Below are 21,492 nucleotides of genomic sequence, written 5' to 3'. Positions count from 1 at the left end.
GTCAATTTTTTTATTCATTTGTATTTTAATTTATATCCTGAATTTATTAATAAATGAATGTAGTACTGCATCTGAGTATGCCCATGAAAACACTTTTGAAAATCCAATTGAACGAAGCATACATTTCATATGCATAGCTATCAACATGGATGGGAAAAATTTCAGTAGATTTTATAAAATAATGTAATTTTCATGATAATTGTTGCAAAATATACTAAATATTTTACTCACAAGGAATTTTAGAGACTTATATAGTGATCAAAATAGAAAAACGGCAATATTTTCCAGTCATGATGACATTAAATGACCTTGAAACGTTATGTATTATGTTTATTCATAATTTTGAATAGTAATTCATCAAAGATAGTTAACTGAAATTTATAAGTGAGGCTCGCTTCATTATGTATCAGTGACACTTATTTAAATATTCAAGCAAGCAATAATCTGAACAAAAATTCCATTTCAATAGGAATTTGTTATGGAAACTTACTTAATTTTAGGGAATTTTCTAAAATGTACAAAAACTAGAATTTTTATTAAACCAGCAGGCAAGGAGAAACAGGCAAAATTCAGTAGTCTACTGGAAAATCCAGTAGAGTTGCCAGCTATGCATCTGTATTATTGGCTGTTAAAAATTTGAATGCCCTGTGCTTATTAAAAACATATCTATCTATATGATATAAAACGCTAATACGTACGTATGTATCAATAAAACCGATGATATTTCTTTTCTCGCGCTGGCAACAGTTTTCATTTTTAATTGATTGGATTCGGCGCGCAAGAGCACGTAGTGAGCAACCACATAACAATAACCAGAGTGAGCATTATCTGGTTGTTCAATTCAGATTCGTGCACTAAAAACATGACAATATTTAATTTAAACTCAATTAGGAATTAATTAATTAATTGAAGTGAGAATGCTTTAAAAGGCCGCTGTTGAATTGATATTTTTCTACTGGGAGCTACCTAAACGTCTGAAAAACGTTTAAGTGTTTGTATTGAATGCATTGAATTTTTTTATATTTCGCGTTTATTTATGCATTGAATTTTTACGCTTTAAAATGCAGAATATTAGTGAAGCAATATTTGATAATTTATTTTGCTAATATGTTTCTTATTTAGCTAATGTTTTGATTTTTTCACCATGTACAATCTAAATAGCTAATATACTTTTTTAAAAGCCAATAAGAACATTTGTAGAATTCTTCTACATAAGTACAATACTATGTCTTTGATGATAAAATACTATGTCTTTGATGATAATATATTATGTCTTTGTGCTAGAACATTGTGTTCATTAGCGAGCGAGCGCAGCGAGCCATGGTTCACGGAGTGAACCACATAGGATTGCGTAGCAATTCTCGGGGATTGGCGAGCAGGGGGCGGAGCCTCCTAGTTTTCTATTATTTCATAAATTTTTGTTAAGTGGAGACACTATTATACTTTTATTATTTATGTTACTTTATTGTGTTTGATATATTATTTTTAATTGCTTCCCTTATTGTGATTTATAGATCTTCAACCCTCTGCTTATTGTGTATATAAATTTTATGATTTGCCTGATCAAGACACCGCTATTGTTCCTGCCTCTAACAACCCAGAGTTTATGGACCATCATACTTTTACTTTGTATATTGATCCTGACATTGAAAAATATTTAAAAAATGAAGTAATTATTTATTTTTGAAGATATTTATGTTACCCATACATTTGTACTAATTTGAAAATTTGATTAATGGTTTAGAAATTGAATTAAAATATACTCATATTTATCATTTTTTTAAAATTTTCAGATCTGAAAAATTACTGTTTGAAATTTGAATTTAATTTTTTTTTAAAAAATATTTTGAATATTTGTGTTTTTAGAGAGAACAAACTTGGACTCCACTGACTTGGAGATATTATGTTATGTTTTTTTTTTTTTCACTAATTCAAAACATTGTTTCATACTCCCCTCTAGTATGACTTTTTTACATTTAAGTTTTCAGGAATAAACCAGAATGTTTTGCAGAATAATAGTTGGGTTTCGGTGTGAATAAATACTTTTCATTAAACACTGTCGTCAAATACACAGTTTTCCAAAAACTGTTGTCTCTAAGGTATGTTTCTAGTTTTCAAGGTTTATCCAATTTTGCCAAGAAATATAGACTAACAGTAACTTAAACATTGAACTGTCGGAACTTTACAGAACATAATTTATGCTGACACATGCCAACTTCTCAGATTTCAGTACTTAATTGCACATTACTCAGATTTGTACCAGTGAAAGTGTAAAAATAAATACTTATAGTCTTTTATGCAAAAAGAACATCTTATTGAAACTGATGCCACACTTAGTTTGCTTAAAATTAAAACTAATTAAATAAACCAAATACAAGTAATTAAAAATTAGTAAAGTCTGACACTGGTATGAAGGCAGCAACTCTATCAACTTATATATATTGTGAAGGGAAGGAAGTAAACATAGAGAATGCCAAAATAAAGTGTAATTAGAGAATTAAAGTCAGTACGATACAGATAATCTTCAGATTGTTACTAGTGTAATTAAACTTTTATATTTTTTTAGAATTCTATTTTTTATTTATATACTTGGGACAAATTATTTATGTAAAACAATAAATAAATTATTTGTTTTTAGCACAAATTGCACTTTTTAAATAATTTATTTCAAAATTATGGGTTACATGCCAATTCTAGACGTTCAAATAATTATGGTGTTTGTAACAGCAAATCATATTGCTGTAACCAAGTTCATGTGCAGTGGATTCCCTAAAGTAACAATAACATTTCTTTCCATAATGCTGATCTTATATTTGTGTTGAAATCGCTAATAAACCTTCTAAACCTATAAGTTACAAATACTTACTTATTGAATATAAATATGTGTTTTTATACTGGATGAATAATTATTTATCTAAATAATACCTGAGAAATTATTTTTATCAACTTTTTTTTCTACTGATAAATAGAACTAAAATACTTGTTATTCTGTTATACTTATATGAATATTATATTAATATTAGTCACCTTTTGTGACCAGTTTGGTCAACTTTCAAAGTTAATGTGTACAACATGTAAACTTTAAAGGTAACCTAGTCAAATGCACATAACTGCATTTAAATATTCTAATTCTTCAGTCATAACACCTTAATTAGTTTTAAACAATACATTAACCAAGTATTTTCAAAGCCTAGCTGTTGACTGTGCAGAAATGCTTTGATTTCAATTTTAACCATTTTCAAGAGAACTCGATTACATTCAAAGTTCTCTATGAATTAAATTTCAGCAATAATTTTAAATCTAACCGTCAACATGAAATCACACAAAGTATGAGTTAGTGACATTTCAGCATAATGTTGTTGTTACACATCCCCCTGGAGAAGGAAAGCCTAGACCAGGTCCAGAAGGACCCGACGCGTCAGTTCCCCGTATATCTGCAGAAAGTCCCGATCAACCAGCAGCTGCTTATAAGAAGCGCCGAGGCAGAAAAGAAGGTGATCAGGACTAGTAGGTTGTGAGCAAGAACAAGGATGGAAAGTCTTCTCCCCATTTTGAAACCTTAAACACTTAAGATGGCCACTACGAAATCTGGCCATGGCCGATCGGAAAGACCGAGGGCAGCTGCATGTTAATGACAAGCCAGGGCGGTTGCCAGCATACCACTGATGGGATGGAGTACGGCGCCACACTGGATGCAAACGATGTTTTCCCAGGGAGTGGATCTCAGTGGGAGTAAGATGGTTCAAACAGTCCATAGGAAGATCATAGCCATTCTTGGCGAGTTTCATTGCCATGTACCCCGACATGCGACTGAATCCATTGGAGGCTTATTGGTGTCTTCAGGCCTATCTCAGATAGAAGCTTCATAATCTCCTGTCCAGGAATATCCAATATTTCCGGCCAGTTCTTGAAATACTGAATAGCACTCCTACTATCGGTCAATATCCAAATGCAATTATTGTCAGTTGTCTGGGCATAATTAAGAGCAGTTCCAATAGCTATGATCTCAGATCTAAAGACTGAGCAATTGTCAGGGTTTCGGATACTGATCCTGACTTCACTATCATTGCTGTTGACAAAAACACCACTCCCAGCTCTGAAATTACTTCTTTATGAGCTAACATAGAAAACTCATTATAATGCTCTATCATGTGCAGTACTACTTGCTCATGTACCTCTTGAGTCCTAACTTGGGTATGGTATAATATGTATATGCTGAGCTGTGATGGCTCAGGGGATAGAGTGCTTGATGTGACTCAGGTTTGATCCCAGCGATGGCTGATCGATTTAAATTCCACTCCGACCACAGTGTTGACTTAAAATATCCTTAGTGGTAAACGGATCATAGGTTAAAGTTCTCTTTCTGTCAGGCTAACCGTAGGAAATTGTCGTGGTTTTCCTCTCCATGTAACGCAAATGCAGGTTAGTTCCATCATAAAGTCCTCTGCAAAGTCGAATTTCTCCCAATACATGATCCAGGAGTTCCCTTGTCTTCTGAATTGGGTTCAAAGTCACAAGGCTTCGGAGTTGAGCATTGGTAGTCATAAACTCAGAATTGGGTAGGCTGTTATAAAATAAAATAAGCAAAATTTTAATAATTACTTCCTAACTAGCTTTATATTTCTGTTAAAATACAAAAGTATTTTAAACAAATACTTATCGTATAACTTACTATTCAACACCTTAAATTATTATTTAAGACAACCTATCAATATTAATAATATTTATAGTTTTTCCAATAGATACAGAAATATCAGACGATATGATTCCAAATCAGAGAAATATGGAGAGATTATGCTTTGCTCTCTTTTTTTCAGAATTTGGATGTATATGTTTTTGATGACAATGATCCAGATATAAATACCTATATTGGGAGAGTTTCTATACCGCTCTTTCCTCTGGTGCAGAATGAATCAATTAAAGAAATATTCCAATTGCATAAGGTAAGATTATTTCCATGGTATGATTTAAATAATGGTTTAAATCCTATGATTTTTTTTTTTTACAAAAGATCATAGATAAATTAACTATGATTTTTTTTCAAAAGCCATCAATTTGAACTATTCGAATTTTTGAAAAAATTATTAAATATTACCTACCTTTTGTACATGTACACTAGAGTTAATATATTCTTAAACTTTTACTAAGTCTGATTTCAGTGATATTGAAGGTTTTTTTACTAAGAAATAATAAAAAAGGTATTCATGTAAATTATTGTATTTGCATGCATATCCCTTTCATTATTTCAATAAAAAGAAAGCATTAAGTTGAAGTAAACTGATATTTTTAAACAAAAATAAATAATCAATTATTTAAATAAACTAATTTTTTTAAATTATTTATGTAAGTATGAAATATTTTTTATATAATAAAATATTAAAAAATACATTATTTAGAGTGTGATTTTAAGTCTTCTTCTATCATAATGTAAATTCCTTACTAAGAAATAATAGTGTCATACATGTAAATTATTATATTTCAAAATAGACTGAAAATAAAAGAGGAGACTAAACATGTCGTGAGCTCAAAAAGTATTTTTATTATACCCATTTAGTTTTATGCTTTTTTAAATTCAGTGCTTTTAAAGCTGATTAAATATGTAGTTTGTGTATATCAACCAAAGTAACTTACGTAATTTTTTCTCAGCTTACGTTTTCTCATCAAAACTAATTTACTCTTCATTAGATGTCTAATTGACAAATAGTCTCCCACTCTTTAACAGTAATTGGCAAATTCAGCTTAAAAGACATATTTATAATTTTATTTATTTAGTTATTAGTTTTTAATAATTTAATCATAATTTTAACCATTTTAGTAAGAAATGTTAACTATTTTTGCTATGATATTATTTGTATATAATATGTAATAGCTATTATTAATACATTTTATCAAACATTTCGGTTGGTAAATGAAGAAAAAAAATGAAAAAAAACATCGATTTTCGCCAACTCTATTGGTATATTAGTAAAAATATGCATTTTATTTACCATTCTGTATTAGATATAGAATTTTGCATTTATTTTTAAATCCAGCCAAATGATGACACTGTTTCTGGATCCATTGAAATAGCTATGTATTGGCAGCATGACTATCAGCCTGCAACATCTGACACATCTACAATAGGCAGTGCTCAGCAGGTATACTGCCTATTATTGTTTTGTTCTCTACTATTCTTAGATCGAGTATTCATTTGTTATACATTTATATTTATTTTAGTTTTCTAAAAAGATGTTTATTGAATTATGTATTTTACTATTGTATGGTGCATTTTAATATTTTCCGAAACTATGATCTAGTAAAGAAAGGATTCATTTTATGTCATATATGTGTGAAAAGCTTAATAACATAGAAAAACCACAAATGATGTCTTATAAACAAACTGTAATTTTTGTTTTATTATGAAGGATCGCAATCTGTTTTGAATAATTACAGAATAATTTTAGTCTTAGAAGAAAAAGGTTCTTCATGATGGGGAGAATAGGGAAAACCTGGAAAATACGGAGAATTCAAAAATCTTTTGAAATAACAATGAAAGTACAAGGAATTTTGATTCTTTCTTTAGAAACTGGAAAAATTGAGGGAATTTTGTTTTTTATTTTCGTTTTTTAAAAAATGTTAATCACTCAAAGTGTGCAATCTATGGTATATTTAAGGATATTTCAGTTATATTAAACTAGTTCATTTACTATAGCGTTATTTGCTTTAAGTATGTTTGGCTGTTCCTTTTTTCCTTAAGTTTTTTCAGAAATTATAACTAGTATAGTTAGCCCAGTACAGCTTATACAGGAGCACAGTGATTGTGTGTTTCCTCTTGCTATATTGTGTATAACAAAGACAGGGAATTTTTTTTCTTCCAAATTTGAGCGACATTCCTGATCTGTTTATGTGACATTTGTGTTTTTACGTGTTTTATACATTAATGTGTGATGTATATTTTATGCATGTTTATTGAAATTGTTTACTCTTTTAAAAACGTGGCATTATAAGTTTGCATTAAAATGACATTAATGACAAAGGTGTTGTAAATGATTTTTGATAAGGTGAAGAAAAACAAGGATGAAGGAATCAGTTCTTAAAGTTATTAAAAAGTTTGTAAGTTTGGAATTCGTCATGTGGCAATGGATAACCACATTTTTTTTATAAATAATATTTTTTTTTTCTTCACAAGAGAGAGCAACTGATGAAAGCAATAAGCGAAGAAAATAAATCCAGCTCTGATGAAGAAATGACTGCTGCTGAGGAACCTATGCTTGAATATTCAGTCTCAACTCCACCTGTACCTAAACCAAGGACACTCCCAACAAAACCAGCTATGTCAACTCCTATTTCTAAACAGTCAGAGTCATCTTCACATGTAAGCTCAAATGTATGTATCTTTAATTTATTATATATTTTTTTAATCAATTAACTATTTGCTGTTGTATTAAGTTCATACAGATGCCATGCTGCTCGGAATTAATTTTCGTTGAACGAACAGTAATACATTATATGCAAGATTATGAAGGAAAAATAAGATTTTTTAATTCTTTTTTAAACTTAAGATATATGTAACACAATATTATGTTTTAATTTTGCGTAAAAAATTTTATTTTTGCATAAAAAATTGTATTGTGTTGTCTCCATCATGTGGTATCTTTCAAAGCAGTCTCCAATGTAAAGCCCTAGTTTTCGAGAACATGTGTCGCAAAAATAATTAGTTTGGGTCTTCTCCCTTTAATTTTTCTGTTTGAGCTTACAGAACAATCTTTACATCTTCACAGAGCTGCAATATGTGTAGTTTGCCATTAAGCTGTGGTGGCTGAGAGTAGGCATACGATTGGAACGTTAAAAAACCGTTGGTGGCTGAGAGTAAACATAAGATTAGAACGGTAAAAAACCGTTGGTGGCCGAGAGTAGGCATACGACCGCAAAGGGTTAATAGTTCATTTGTCAAATCTTTCCGCTTTTATGTTTTAAACTGGAACTGATTTCTTGAAGGTAATAAGGAATGATGGAAAACTATATATTATGAAATGATATACTATCTCAATGATTGGTTAGTTGCTTCGAATTTGCTTTTGTAACTGCTGTAACGATGGTTTTTGTTTAATCGTTGTTTTATTTATGAATAGTCTGAAAATGAAATCAATTTAATCTTTGTGTCAAATGTTTTGAAATCTCTTAAATTTAACCATTTCTTTAAGTGATGACTCAGATTTGAAAGTAATAGTAATAATAAAAGTTTTATGCAGTTTTGTACTTTTTTTTCAAATTTATATTAATGCATTCTTTTTTATTAAATTATTTATCCTTACAATGATTATTTGTTTTGCTAACTGTGCCTTTTCTTTATTCCTCAGAATGGCAATGATGCTCTTATACTCGACTCTCTGCCAGTTTCTCCTATTCAACACGCTGATTCTGAAAAAATTCCGAAACCTGCTGAAAGAAAGTCTAAACCTCTGAATGGTAACTCATTCAAATATATGTATGCAATTTATGTGAACATGTGTATATGCCAGTAATTTTCACCTTGTGAAAAACTTCGTAAAATAATTTTTCAAATTCGTTTTTGTGAGGCATATTCAGTATTTATTTACTACTTTAATTCATTGTTTAATTTCTTTGTGATAAATTTTATCAGATTTATTGTTTGGTTATTCCCTCAAAAATAACCTCTCTAAAAAAATGGAAATAAAAAGTTAAATATCTCAAAAGAAAATGAAAACTCTTAGCTTTAAGAATATGATTTAAGTTAAGGAAGGATGAAAGTTTAGCTTAATAATATGTTGAAGCAGTTATGTTAAAACTGGCAAATGTTTTGAGAGAAAGGGATGAAGTAAAAAAGTATCAAATGATACACTTACTAAAAAACAATATTTACATTTCTTTGTTTTCTACTTTACAATAAACTGTCCAGAAATAAGAGTTTCTTTGGATAAAAGCTAGAGACTGTTCTCAAATGTTTTAGCTACAAGAAAAAAGTAAAATTTTTTTCTTGATTATTAGTTCAAAAAATTTCATTCAAAATTATTTTGACCATTACGATATATTGTACAAATAATTGTTGATATTTTTTAAACACTGTGGAAATTTTTACTGGCTCAATTACGTTATTTTAGTACCGCTTAATGTTGAGTTTTAACATCAGAGTTATCGACTCACTCTAGAAAAAAAACAGTGCATTTTATTTGGTTGCATTCTGTTTGTTTTGACTAGTCATTCCAAAGCTACTGTAATAGACAATGTTTTGGAATTAACTTAGATAACACAATTTGAAAAAGTGAAATCTGATCAAACAACCAGTCTTTACCACAGGGATTTGGATGCAGGGCTCAAATTGCGGAAGACGAACACTCTACCCACCATACTGAATGGGCGAGTAACATTTAGTATTAAAATATAAAAAAATTCAATTTACTGACAGTACTTAAAATTATATTGTAAGTTGTTATATAATTGTTGTTAATCAAACTGTAATTTATTCTTATTTCTTCTTGACATTTTGCTCATAAATAACGTTATTTTTATTGTACAAACCAAATGAGAGTAAATTCTTTTTCAGAATTTTTTTTTTCATTTATTAATTCCAATTTTTTGACCAAACATTTATGTGGAATCTCCATTTTTATTTTATTTACTCCATTATTATTTCCATCTCCATTTTTATTTTCATTACTTTCTTTTCATCTATTCCTAATCTATTTGTTGCAGATGAAAATACTCAAATAGTGCAGAACTTTCAAAGAATAAAAAAACTATACAATGTAAGTTTGCTAAATAAACTACAGACATATAAAGTTCTCTGTTAAAAAAATGAATTTTATAATATTCTTAATTTAAATTACTTTCTTTAATAATTTCATTAATAGGAAGATTTATCAGATGGCTTGTCTGATTCTGAAAAGAAAACATCATTTGATGGTAAGAGTTGTTTCATACATTCGCTTATTATTATTAATATTTAAAAAACAGCTTAGAATAATTATGATACTATTGCTTTATATGTGCTTAATTGAATTTAATTTTCAGGTGAAAGCGACGAAGATAAGCATGATATGGGATATAGCTACAGTGAGGAATCTGATAGCGAGACAGATGCTTATTCACAACATCTTATTAAAGCACCAATCAGCCATGTAAGTAAAACAAAAATTATAATAACTATTTTTATTATAATTATACTACAGTAGGGAACCGATTATCCTTAATGATCGGGACCATCGCTATTCCGGATAACTGATTTTTCCGGTTTTCTGACTGGCTACAAAAAGCCGTTTTTTTATAGTTAAACCCAACTAAAAATAGAAAAATATTTAGAAATAATCTTAAAAAGAAGAAAAAACGATGAAGTAATACACTAATGATTATTTCTAAAATGATGGTAAGGAAATGATGGAATCTTTCAAAAAAGAAAGAAAAATCCTAAAATCTTATTAAAAAAAATTTTTTTTAAAATAGCGAGAAAATTTATCGAATTTCGTTCCGGTTTTTTGGTTTTCCGGTTTTCTGATTTCCGGATAACGGGTTCTGTACTGTATATTATATTTATACTATGTTTTTAAATTATTATTTTATGAAATATGTGTTATGGAAAAACGTTGGCCTCATTGTTGAAAGGAAGCAGATTGAGAAATCAAATATTTAGAATAAATTCTCTTTGCCATGGTCTAGTATTCCTGTTCACTATTCTGTTTACAGTATTTCATTCCATTTTCCTCACTCTCAGATACTGTTTGTATCCCCCTCCCCCCTGTTATGTTTTGAAACTAAAGTTTTTCTTGACTCTTTATTACAACACTGAGTAAGTAAACACCCTACCTGTACTTTTAAAAAAACTTTTGTGTACAGTAAGCAAAAACAAAAATGTCTCCTTTGAAAAAATTATTGGTCTAATGTTTAGATTTTCATAAAATAAGATGCAATCCTAGTATTTGAAGGAATACTCTTTTAAGTTGTGACAAACTTTAGATTCCGTGCTTGCATCTGTGTGTACTAATTCACTGATCCACTATTGTTATTTTCGAAATTACATAATGTTGTGGGATCATCCTGTTTGTTGTGCTGCGTATTATATAGCTTAAATATCTGACTGTGATTCTTTTGAACTTAATACAGTGAAGAAATGTTTATATATGTCTCATTTTTTTCATTTAGACAAAATAGTTTCTATAATACAACAACAGAAAAAACATGAATTATGCGTTATACATAATATTTTTCTGACTTTTTGTTTTTGTTTAATTTCGCAAATTTGACTTTGAGCTACGGTAAAAAAAGAACTTTCATTCTCAAAGGTTGTTTTTTTTTACTTAAATGCCTGACTCGTATATGTATGTGTACCCCAGGTGAAGAATTAAAGTTATTAAGATAATCATGCTTTTATTTGATGAAAGGTATTATCGATTAATGTTATAATTTTATTTCGCTTTTGTGACGGATGTTTTGTATGCAACTTTTAATACTGTCACCTCTACTATTTTCTACATCAATAATATCAAGTGTCAAACTAAGATTGCTATTATGTTATCAGAATTATTATTTTTATATTGAATTTCTATTTACTAAATTATGCGTCAATTTACATAAGTCCTTTCAAAGACGTACTAACAGTGCTTTACTGTACTCAATATTTTTCCTAATTTTACCTCCATAGAGAATGATTTCTATACCTTTTTTTAGGTGCCTTCTATTACAGTATTAATATCTTACCTCACCATACGAAAAGAAGCAGCAGTTTTGCTTGATTCTAGGGTTAAATTATTGTATGTAGACTATCAGTTTCTAAATTATCCTCTTGAAGAGCTTGAAACTCCCATCTCCCTGCCAAAGAAAGCTTATCCTGAAAAGATTGAATATAATTTTAAAAAAGGTAAGTCTGTGCTTCTTTCAAAAATTTAGATTATTTTATTTCGTTCCTTGTATTTTATTGAAGACAGTGCAATACATAGAAATATCTTCAACAGTTCATTTAGTTTTCTGGCTATTATTTGTATCTTTTAATTGACGTAAAAATTTAAACGAGCAAGAATTAAACATCAATTAAATAAGTATTCAGGAGTAGTGCCATTATAAGAAATTAAAAAAAAATAGATGCTGTTAGAATAGAATTTTTAAAAATCCATAATTTTTTTAAGATACATTGAAAATCTGTAAATTTTTATGTGTAAGAATCTTGGAATTGACTTTTTAAAAATAAAAGAATCTTTTATAACAAATATTGTTTTTATTTCTCTGAACAAAACTACCATTTTTAGTTAATTTTTGCTTTTTCAGATATAGATTTCATTTTTTGTTCACACAAATGAAAGCACTGTTCTCTCTATTCCAAATACAAAGAAAAGTTTGATACTGACCTCTAAACATATTATGGACAAAAACATATCAAAAGTGGCTATTTTTTAAAGTTTTTATTATTTATTTATTTTTTATAAGATTTTTGAAATTATCTTCGAGAGAATTTAATGCAATAATTCATTCCCTTTATAAAACAATAATTTAAACCGAACTTGTTAATAAAATTTGGAGGGATTGACCTGATAAACATGTGCTGAATTTCTTTTTTTCATATTTACCAGTCTTTACTTTGGAGCCAGCTAATTTGGAGAAGTGGAATTTACTGTTGAAAATGATTGCTTCGGAATCTCCTGGATCAAGCTTGTATAATTATTTCCATTTTTTCGATAATTTTTATCCATTTCACTTTTTTTTATTAACTTTTTTAATCTAATTTAATTTTGCAGGATAAAATTTACTGTTGTTAGTGAGCCTCCACCAGAAGAGCAAGACTTAGATTGTGAAGATGTTGGCTATGGCTCTGTTGATCTTCGTGAGGTATTTTCATGTATTGCAGAAGTTTTTAATCAATATATTTTGTATTAAAACTCTAGCATCAAAGCAAAATTACTGTGAAACAATATTTCTGTAAATAAATATTGTATCCATTGATATTTATCGTATAAATTTTATATAAATTTTTTACTTTAGCTAGAATAGTTAAATCTGTTTTATTTTGGTTTAAAATTCAAATAAATTAGTTACATCTTCTACTTCATAACAGTTATTTTAATGTATATTAATATTTTGGTGCCTTATGTTATTAACACATTTGCTGTGATAAGCCGAAGTTATAAATTTTTAAGCAACCTTCAAAAGATTCATTTGTTTTTATCTACATCTGCTTAAGAAACTAATCAAAAACATTTTGATTGAAACAAGCAATAAATAATGAACTTATCACAAAAAAAAGTATCTCTTATGAAAAGGTTCATAATTTGCTTTTTTTTATATTTTTTTTTATTACTTGTTTTTTTTTCCTTTCTTTTTTTGTATTTCTAAATAGAATTTTTTTTAATTCTAGATCTTGAAAGAACAAAAAGACAAAATTCATGAAGATATCCTAAGTAAGTTAAACTTATATTCTTTCATTGGTATTAAAAATTTAACAATTCAGTATTTTTTTAATTACTTTTACTTTTGTGTTATCAACTTATAAACAGGAATTAGGGAGTCTAAACTTTTTACTTGCCCTAATTTTCTTTTTCTCTTTACTTTCAATTGAATTTAGATAAGATTAATTGCATTTTTAATGAAAATCTTTTCTGTCTTGCAGTCTATGATGCCACAAATTCAAGTAAAGTGATAGGAGCTCTGAATATCAGTATTCAGGCACTTGAAGCATTGTCATTTTTAAAAACATTTACTATGCCATCATCACTCAGAAGTTAAACTTGCAGTTATATCAAAGTCATAAATAGAACTACTATTTAAATCTTATTACCGTCCATATTCATAAAAGATTCTTTGTTGTATGTGCTTAATAGCAATTGCCAAATTTGTGTTCAAAAATTTAATTATGTAAAAGAACGCAGCATTTAAAATGTCATGTTTCAAAATTTCACCAATTTGACTTGTTATAGGCAAGCAAAACTTATATTAAAACTTTAATTGTAAATTGAATATGTTCTATTCTAAAATGGCTTGATTATAGACCTAGAAAAGCTTAAAAATTATTAAGTTTGTTTTTCATATTCAAGCAAAGCTTTTATTAAAACTTTAATTATAAATTGAATATGTTCTGTTCTAAAATGGCTTGTTTCCAATCCTACAAAATGTTAAGTATTAAGTTTTTTTTTAACGATGCGTATGTGTTTAAATTTTTAATCCTTAAAATTCATTAAAAAGCTTATTTAATATAATTATTTAAAATTTTGACAATCAGTAAAAGTGCCATTTCGCGTGTACAAAATCTAAAATTTGCACCATTGCCAACTTCAAAATAATTTAAAAATTAACAATTTTGCTCAATTGCAACCTTTTTAAAAGCAATCATGAAAATTCAAAACCAATATATATACTTTAAATGCTGTATATGTATTATGCACAAGTAAGCAATGTACAAAAACAAATTTGGCAATCGTTGATTTTAAATTGTGTGTACTTAATTTTTTTTATACATTTTATATTTATATCAATAATATTTATGTACAGTTATTTTTCTAGTCATTTGCAAATATATGTCATACATTACAAATCAACTATAGTCATTTTATTGAAATTAGTGCATTTTTATATTAGGAAAATAAGAATCAAATCTGTTACATTGAGCTCTCATTAAAATTGTTATGCAGATCTAAAATGTTTGTATTGAACATAGGACTTTCAAAAGTTTTTTTAAGAAAAAATTAATTATGTAAATATTTACTTGTATTATTAAATCATTTTCTTTCCATTTAATTCAGATGAAGACACATTCAGCCCTGATACTGTTATACATACAAGTTCTAAATTAATATTTTCTATATAAATGTTAAAACTAGCTTTCATATATCAAATGAAGTACAAACGTTTGCTGGCTAATAGTTTCTTAATCAAAATATGTCATATTTTTTTCAAAAATATAAGTGTAAAGTTAAATTATAAGAACAATTTAAAAAATGTACTGCAATCCCATTAGCCATGAAATTTAGACCAGTAAAAAAATGAAATGTTACTGTACACTTTCTGAATTATTATCAATCATAAACATATGTAATAGTTGATGATGCATTTATTTAAAGGAAAAAAAATAGAGTATTTTAAAGTGTTGGGTTAAAATAACCTCTGCTTGAGATTATTTTGACCCAGTCATTTGATTTCACTGGTATTACATTGTGCTTTATACATTAGACCAATGTGCCTCCTTTATATTAGTTATTTTAGCTCTTAGGTAAATGAATTTAAAGTGTAATTTTATCAAAAGATTTTACCATCAAAATAATCATTTCAACGATAGAAATAAAGCTGATTTTAATATTATAGTTCATTCATAAGTTATGGACAAAACTTTCAATTATCTAGGAAAATCAGGGTTCCTACACGGTCCTGACTTTTTAGCTTAATTTTAGAATAGCCTGCAAAAGTCAGGATATTCTAAAATTAAGCTAAAAAGTCAGGATTTTCCTTACATATTTATAAAGTCATGAAAAAGTCAGGATTTTTCTTACATATTCATCAAGTTATGAAAATAAAAGAAACTATAGTTCATTCGAAGACTGACAGGCAAAAATAAAGTTTCAAGGAAAAATTCTGTAATTCAAAATATGTAATTTCCTCATAATAACATTCCTCTTTCCTTGGTAGAACCTGTCCTGTTAGCAATTTTCCTCCTGTTTATCCAATGATAAGGAATTTTTGATAGGGTTGCTAGGTTTATTGCGATTTGTGTGAATAACTGATTTACAGACAACAGTAGCTGAAACAACAACAGAAAAAGCAAAAAAGGAATTTTAACTGTTTTGTGATGCTGCCAAAAAAAAAAAGAAGAGCGAAAGAATTTCTTCGAGTTTAATCCACAGCAAAAGAGATTAAATAATTTTTTTCGAAATATTTGCACGGAGAAAAAAAATTTGAAAATTTGTGGGAGGTTATGAAAATTGTTCTTATCCTCTCTCATGGTAACGCAACAGTCGAAGGGGGTTTTCAATCAATAAAAGCTTATTGGTTGAAAACCTCAATGAAGACTCTATTATTTCACAAAGGCGTGTGTATGATTATGTTTCATTTATAAATGGAATAAAAAATATAGACATTAATGAAAAAATGCTAGATGCTGTAAAAGGATCTAGAACAAGATGGAGACATGCATTAGAAGCCAAAAAAAACGAAGAGAATAAAAAAGCTGAAATTTCTAGAAAACGAATAAAGGAAAAGAATTTAAAATTAAGAAAATCAAAATTGATGAAAACTGCTGCAACAGAACTGGATGTTCTTGATTCAGAAATTGTCAAACAACAGAATATGTTGAGAAATATTATATAACATAGGAGCCCCTGAGTTTCTCCGGAAGCTTACAGTATTACAGAAATAAATTTAAAAATGCTGAAAAAAAAGATATTTTTGATTTTATTTTCTCACAAGTTTGCATAATTTTTCTTTCTGAATTTTTATTTGTACATAATTAACTTTTCTTGACTTTTTTCCCTTTTATATTTCAATATTATCTTTTAAAAGAAAAGTCAGTTTGAAGTGAATTGGTGATTTTTAAAAATTAATAACTTAATGTAACAAATGTTTTCGTATGTTTTAAGAGTAAAAATTATTTGAGGATACTGATATATATCTTGCAGATTTGATTAACCCTTTATATCCTGACAACACTCAAACATTTGGTTCCACTTAACATTAAATAAAATAATATTTCCATAATCCAACAGATTTTCTTGATCTTTTTATTTAAATAGTTTTCGTATCTAACTACAAAAACACACTAAAAGTGTAATCTAATCATGATAATTAAAAATATGTTTCACAAGTTTTCTGAAAATATAATTTGGGATATAAAGTGCTATTACGCAATTCCACTTTAATATATAAGTGTTTATCCTATTCAATATATGATACTTATGACTAAGTAGCGTATTATTACTAATTGAAACTGCAATGTTAAAAGTTTTGTTGGAGTGATAAACGGCGGGTCAGGAATTTTATTGTAAATGGTCAGGAAAAACCTGCAAAAGTCAGGATATTGTTTTCTCAAAATAGTGTAGGAACCCTGAAAATATTTTGCTTCAGTGTAGTTTTGAACCAAAGTTGCCCTGAAATGTAGATTTTCAACTACATTCGGAAGAAAACAAAAATACTTTTGAAACTAAGCAAACAGGGAGAAAATTAATTCTTACATTATTTTGACAAATATTTGCTAATACTTTTTTTTTTGTTGCTTTACTGTTGCAGAAAATTAAAATGTTGAAACATTATGCAATGTATTGTAACCTTATGAAATATTTCCTGTGTAGCTAGGTTTATAAAAATCTGAGTTTTATAAGAATGTGTTAAAGTTTCTATGTGCCTTAACATTATAATATATTTAATTAATGGTGTTTTTTTTTTCTTTTTGAATGTTATTTTTTTTTGCATATTTTGAACCATAGATGGATATTTTAAATGAAAAATTTATATAAAAGGTTTCTTTTTACTATTAATTTTTTTTTTTAATTCTAACAATCAATTGTATTTTGGCTGCATTATCTTCTACTTTTATTCTGCTTACTGTCTAGTTCACTATTGTAATTTTATTTGCTGTTTCATTTACTAAAATTTTATTTATCATTAAGTTAGTGTTTTTAAGTTAGTGTTATTTATATTTTTGATAACTTTTTGGAATTTGCTGCTATAATCAATTTTATTTTGTTTTTCTTTTATTAAGCTAGGGCATATTATTTTTACATTTGTATTGTTATTTTCATGCATAAATAAAGTTACCATTGGTTATTTTAAATTATAATTATACTTGGAATTTATATTTTAATAAGTTTAAAAAAAAATTATAAATCATATCCAAATAAATTTGGCAAATTTAAATCACTTTCAACTTTAAATACTTAATCTGTTTTATTGATTACTATTAAGTTTAACAAAAATACTTATTTTAAATACAAGCAATTAATTGTATTTTGGCAACATTATGTTCTTTTATTTTGTTTACTACTACAATTTTATAAACCATAACGTTAATTTTTTGAACTCAGTGGATTGAAAATTATAATATATTGTTTTTAAATTTGTGATATTGCTGAACCCTCCTGATAACTGTGTTATCAGGAGGGGCGAAACAGTCAATCTTGAATGCATTTGCCTGATCATTGTTATTAAATGATATATACAAAGTGATTATAAAATAACTTTGACATATGACACTCTGAAAAAATTTTTTAGACATTTTTATCATACTCCCTTCTGATTAGTGGTCAGAAAAAGTGGCAACACTTGGCATAATCTTAGCGCTTGCGCTAAAATTGTTGTTCCAACTCCAATTAATGGTTTTTCACAAGGATTACTTTTTGATCAAAAAAGAAGGCGTTGCATTTGAATGCATAGATCATAATACTTTTGTACAAAATTTACTATTAAAATACTCTATTAAAGCAATCTATATAATATTTTAATAACTAACGTTATATTAATACAATATTTTAGAGTAATAATTTGTCTAAAATTCCACAGATGTTTAAAAAAAAACAGCATTGGCTCATTGAAATAAAATTCTTACAACCCAATCACTCTGCAGAACCGTTCAAATATTATGTAAGTACATTTGCGTTGATTTTGTACTTCCTCATTTCTCCTTATCAGCAAAAATAAGTTCATTACAAACTTACCCCTCCTATGCTTACCTAAGATTTTTTTTAATGCAAATGTTTCCAATAGTGATATTATTTATTTAGTATATTATTGCATTATAAATTTACTTATTAACCATTGCTCATATTCTCTCTCTCTCTCTCTCTTCAGCAAAAATCATAAATAACACTTCCCCATTCGTTGTTCATGTAATATTTGAGCAATAAGGTATAAAGGTATTAGTGAAATTGAATTATAGAAACGTTTTTTTTAAAGAAAATACTGATCATATTTAATACACACTTTGCTTATTAAAGATAAGTAAAAAATATTTTAGCAATTTTTTCCTATCATTATTTTACTTATAAATATTCATGGCAGCACAAATATTTCTGTTACACATCCAACCCTATCTCAGAATCTATTTATATTGAGATTTTTCCAATTTTCATTGTACATTTTTGCGGCCATAAAACGTACTTATAATTTTATATAGGGAATTTCTTATATATTGTTTGATTTTTATTCTTCATTTTATTTGTTGAATACTTAAGACTGTCGATAAATAAATTATTCTTTTAATTTATTCTGTCTTTTATGTTTTATTTGTATATAGCATTTTTTAAATAACAGAATTCAAGTGTAAATGCTCGTACAGAATAGTTAAACTCAATTTTTCCTTATAACCTCAGTAATAGAAACCTCTTTATTGATCTGCAACTCTTCGTACAAATTCTAACATTTATCTCCAGAGCGTGAAAATAAAGTTTATAGTTTGTGTGCTCTTTATTTGAAAATAGCTCAAATGCATGTTTAAGATAATGGGCATAAGTATTTGAGAAAATTTACATAGTATTATGGTTCTAAACTGATGGCTCCAAGTAAATCCGTTTATGAACTTAAACTGACAAATACATTTTTTTAAAAATTAATCTTTTTTAATTAATCTCTAATATAGATGAGAAACCATATAAAAAAACTTCCTTTAACAACATTTTTCCCATTGTTGGGGTCTGTCGGGGGTCATTTTGGTTTGGGATTTCAGACTGGATGCCCTTCCTGGCGCCATCTCGTTGATATAAAAGATGCACATGTTCATAATAATTCAACTGGTTAAAATCAATTGTAATATTTCAAATCTCTCGAATGCTAACTAATTTTCCTATTATATTTTCACATTATTATCATGAGTCTGAAAGTGAAATAGACTCGTGCTATTATTTATGTTTATTGTGTACTTATTGTACTTATTGTGTGTTTATTGTACATACATTTAAAAAGCAACTTGTAAAATTGAAAGAAACACTATGCTATAATAACATTGAAAATGACGTGAAACAGGTACCATAGGTGTTAACGGACTTTCTTTAGCAAAATGTGTTAAAATTTAATGTTATTTCATTGAAAAAGGCTATTTTTGATCTTTCCCAATACCCCTTAATCAATTTGCGCTCGATTTCAAACTTTAAAATTTGATGATAAAAAGCAGTTTAAGGAGCAGAAATTTTATAAAAAAAATGTTAAATGGAAGACTATTCATGAAAATATGGTTATTTTCTAGATTTTTTGTTATTTTTGAGGTGAAAATCAAACCTTACGAAGCAAAGCTTCACTCTTAAATTTGTTTTGCACTAGAATTCAAAACCTTAAAATATGTTTAAATGATATGTTATATGTTTAATATGATAAAATGTAGTTTAAGGGGCATGTTTTTGTTTGTTTTTATTAATTTTTTTTTAGTATTTTTCGTTGTTTTGTGTTAAAAATTCGAACCTTAAATTTGGGTGCACTAGAAGTAATACTACAATTGCGCTGGAGAATAACACTATTAAGGGGCTCTATTTTTAAGGAAATATAATATTTTTGTGGTTACTAGTGCAAAAATTGGTAGTTTTTGCTTATATTTTTACCCCTTAAATTTAGGAGCGCTGGAAGTAACTTAGTATACTACTAATGTGTTACCATTTTTAGAGGAGGTCTGCAGGGGAAAATAATTTGGCTTTCAAGGTATTATTGCAATGACATAGTTTCAAGTGGTGCGCTTATATCGCCGAAATGCTCAGTAATGGCATTATTTTTTCGAAATATCTCTGAATATAAACAAAATAGAGAACTATCAAGATTCGAAGTAATAATAATAGAAGAGAAAAAGCAGGTGACCCCGCCTTTCCCATGCATCTCGTTAAGAAGAAGCAAAGAAAAAATATACTGCCTTGCAGTAAGTAAGAACAATATCACTTGTTTTTATCTTTAAAGGTGAGTTTTCTCTACTTACTTTTTTTTAAAAAAATATTTGTATGGAATTAAAAATTACACTTTCTGAAATAAAGTTTCTCTAATACAAGATTTTGAATTAGAACTTCTATTTTTCTAATTCAAGGTTTTGAATTAGAACTCCTATTTTTCTAATGCTAGGTTTTGAATTAAAATTCCTATTTTTCTAAATCAAACTTTTGAATCAGAACTCCTATTTTTCTAATTCAAGGTTTTGAATTAGAAAAATAGAAACTTGACTTGATTTCGGAAAGGAAAAGTCTTTATTTCATAAAAATATCTAATTTTCTTTTTTTTAAAAAAGCGGCGAAAAGCCATCGCTGTACGCTACCACCAAAGGTCAAACCACCTTGAAGATAAAAAAATTGAAAGTTGAAAGCCAAAATAGGAAAGTCTGCAAACGATATTATTCAGCAGGCCAAGGTTCACATGGGCTGTATATTGTGAAATGTAATTTTTCTAATTCTCGAAAAATTGATACGTTGTTTCCGTTATTTCTGTAAGATAAGTAATTTTAACCTAATTTAATATATGAATCTTAACCTGCAGCTTAACGAGCTTTCGTAAATCTTCTGAACAGTCAGGAAAAATGAAATATGAGTGTGAAAGAAGGCGGTATATCATTTACTTTCTTTACGC

General features: G+C 27.9%; 1 protein-coding gene across 4 annotated transcripts in view; it reads left to right on the top strand.

Moving 5' to 3' along the window:
- LOC107456323 (protein fantom) overlaps window positions 1-16,196 on the top strand; it is a 57,677-nt gene extending 41,481 nt beyond the window's left edge. For all 4 annotated transcript variants that reach the window (XM_087168188.1, XM_087168185.1, XM_087168187.1 and 1 more), the window contains 13 exons: window positions 1,515-1,669; window positions 4,818-4,943; window positions 6,033-6,137; window positions 7,169-7,366; window positions 8,340-8,448; window positions 9,694-9,746; window positions 9,852-9,903; window positions 10,012-10,118; window positions 11,662-11,851; window positions 12,558-12,639; window positions 12,723-12,813; window positions 13,340-13,382; window positions 13,592-16,196. In XM_087168188.1, the coding sequence (XP_087024314.1) occupies window positions 1,515-1,669; window positions 4,818-4,943; window positions 6,033-6,137; window positions 7,169-7,366; window positions 8,340-8,448; window positions 9,694-9,746; window positions 9,852-9,903; window positions 10,012-10,118; window positions 11,662-11,851; window positions 12,558-12,639; window positions 12,723-12,813; window positions 13,340-13,382; window positions 13,592-13,707 (1,427 nt within the window). In that variant the 3' untranslated portion in view covers window positions 13,708-16,196. The remainder of the gene's footprint in view (window positions 1-1,514; window positions 1,670-4,817; window positions 4,944-6,032; window positions 6,138-7,168; window positions 7,367-8,339; window positions 8,449-9,693; window positions 9,747-9,851; window positions 9,904-10,011; window positions 10,119-11,661; window positions 11,852-12,557; window positions 12,640-12,722; window positions 12,814-13,339; window positions 13,383-13,591) is intronic.
- The last annotated feature ends 5,296 nt before the right edge of the window (window positions 16,197-21,492 follow it).

This window comes from Parasteatoda tepidariorum, chromosome 7 (assembly GCF_982258835.1).
Source record: "Parasteatoda tepidariorum strain Cologne lab strain chromosome 7, Ptep-v5.0, whole genome shotgun sequence".
Lineage (NCBI taxonomy): Eukaryota > Metazoa > Arthropoda > Arachnida > Araneae > Theridiidae > Parasteatoda > Parasteatoda tepidariorum.
Note: the sequence above shows the minus strand (reverse complement) of the source record. Positions and strands in the feature narration are given on the sequence as shown.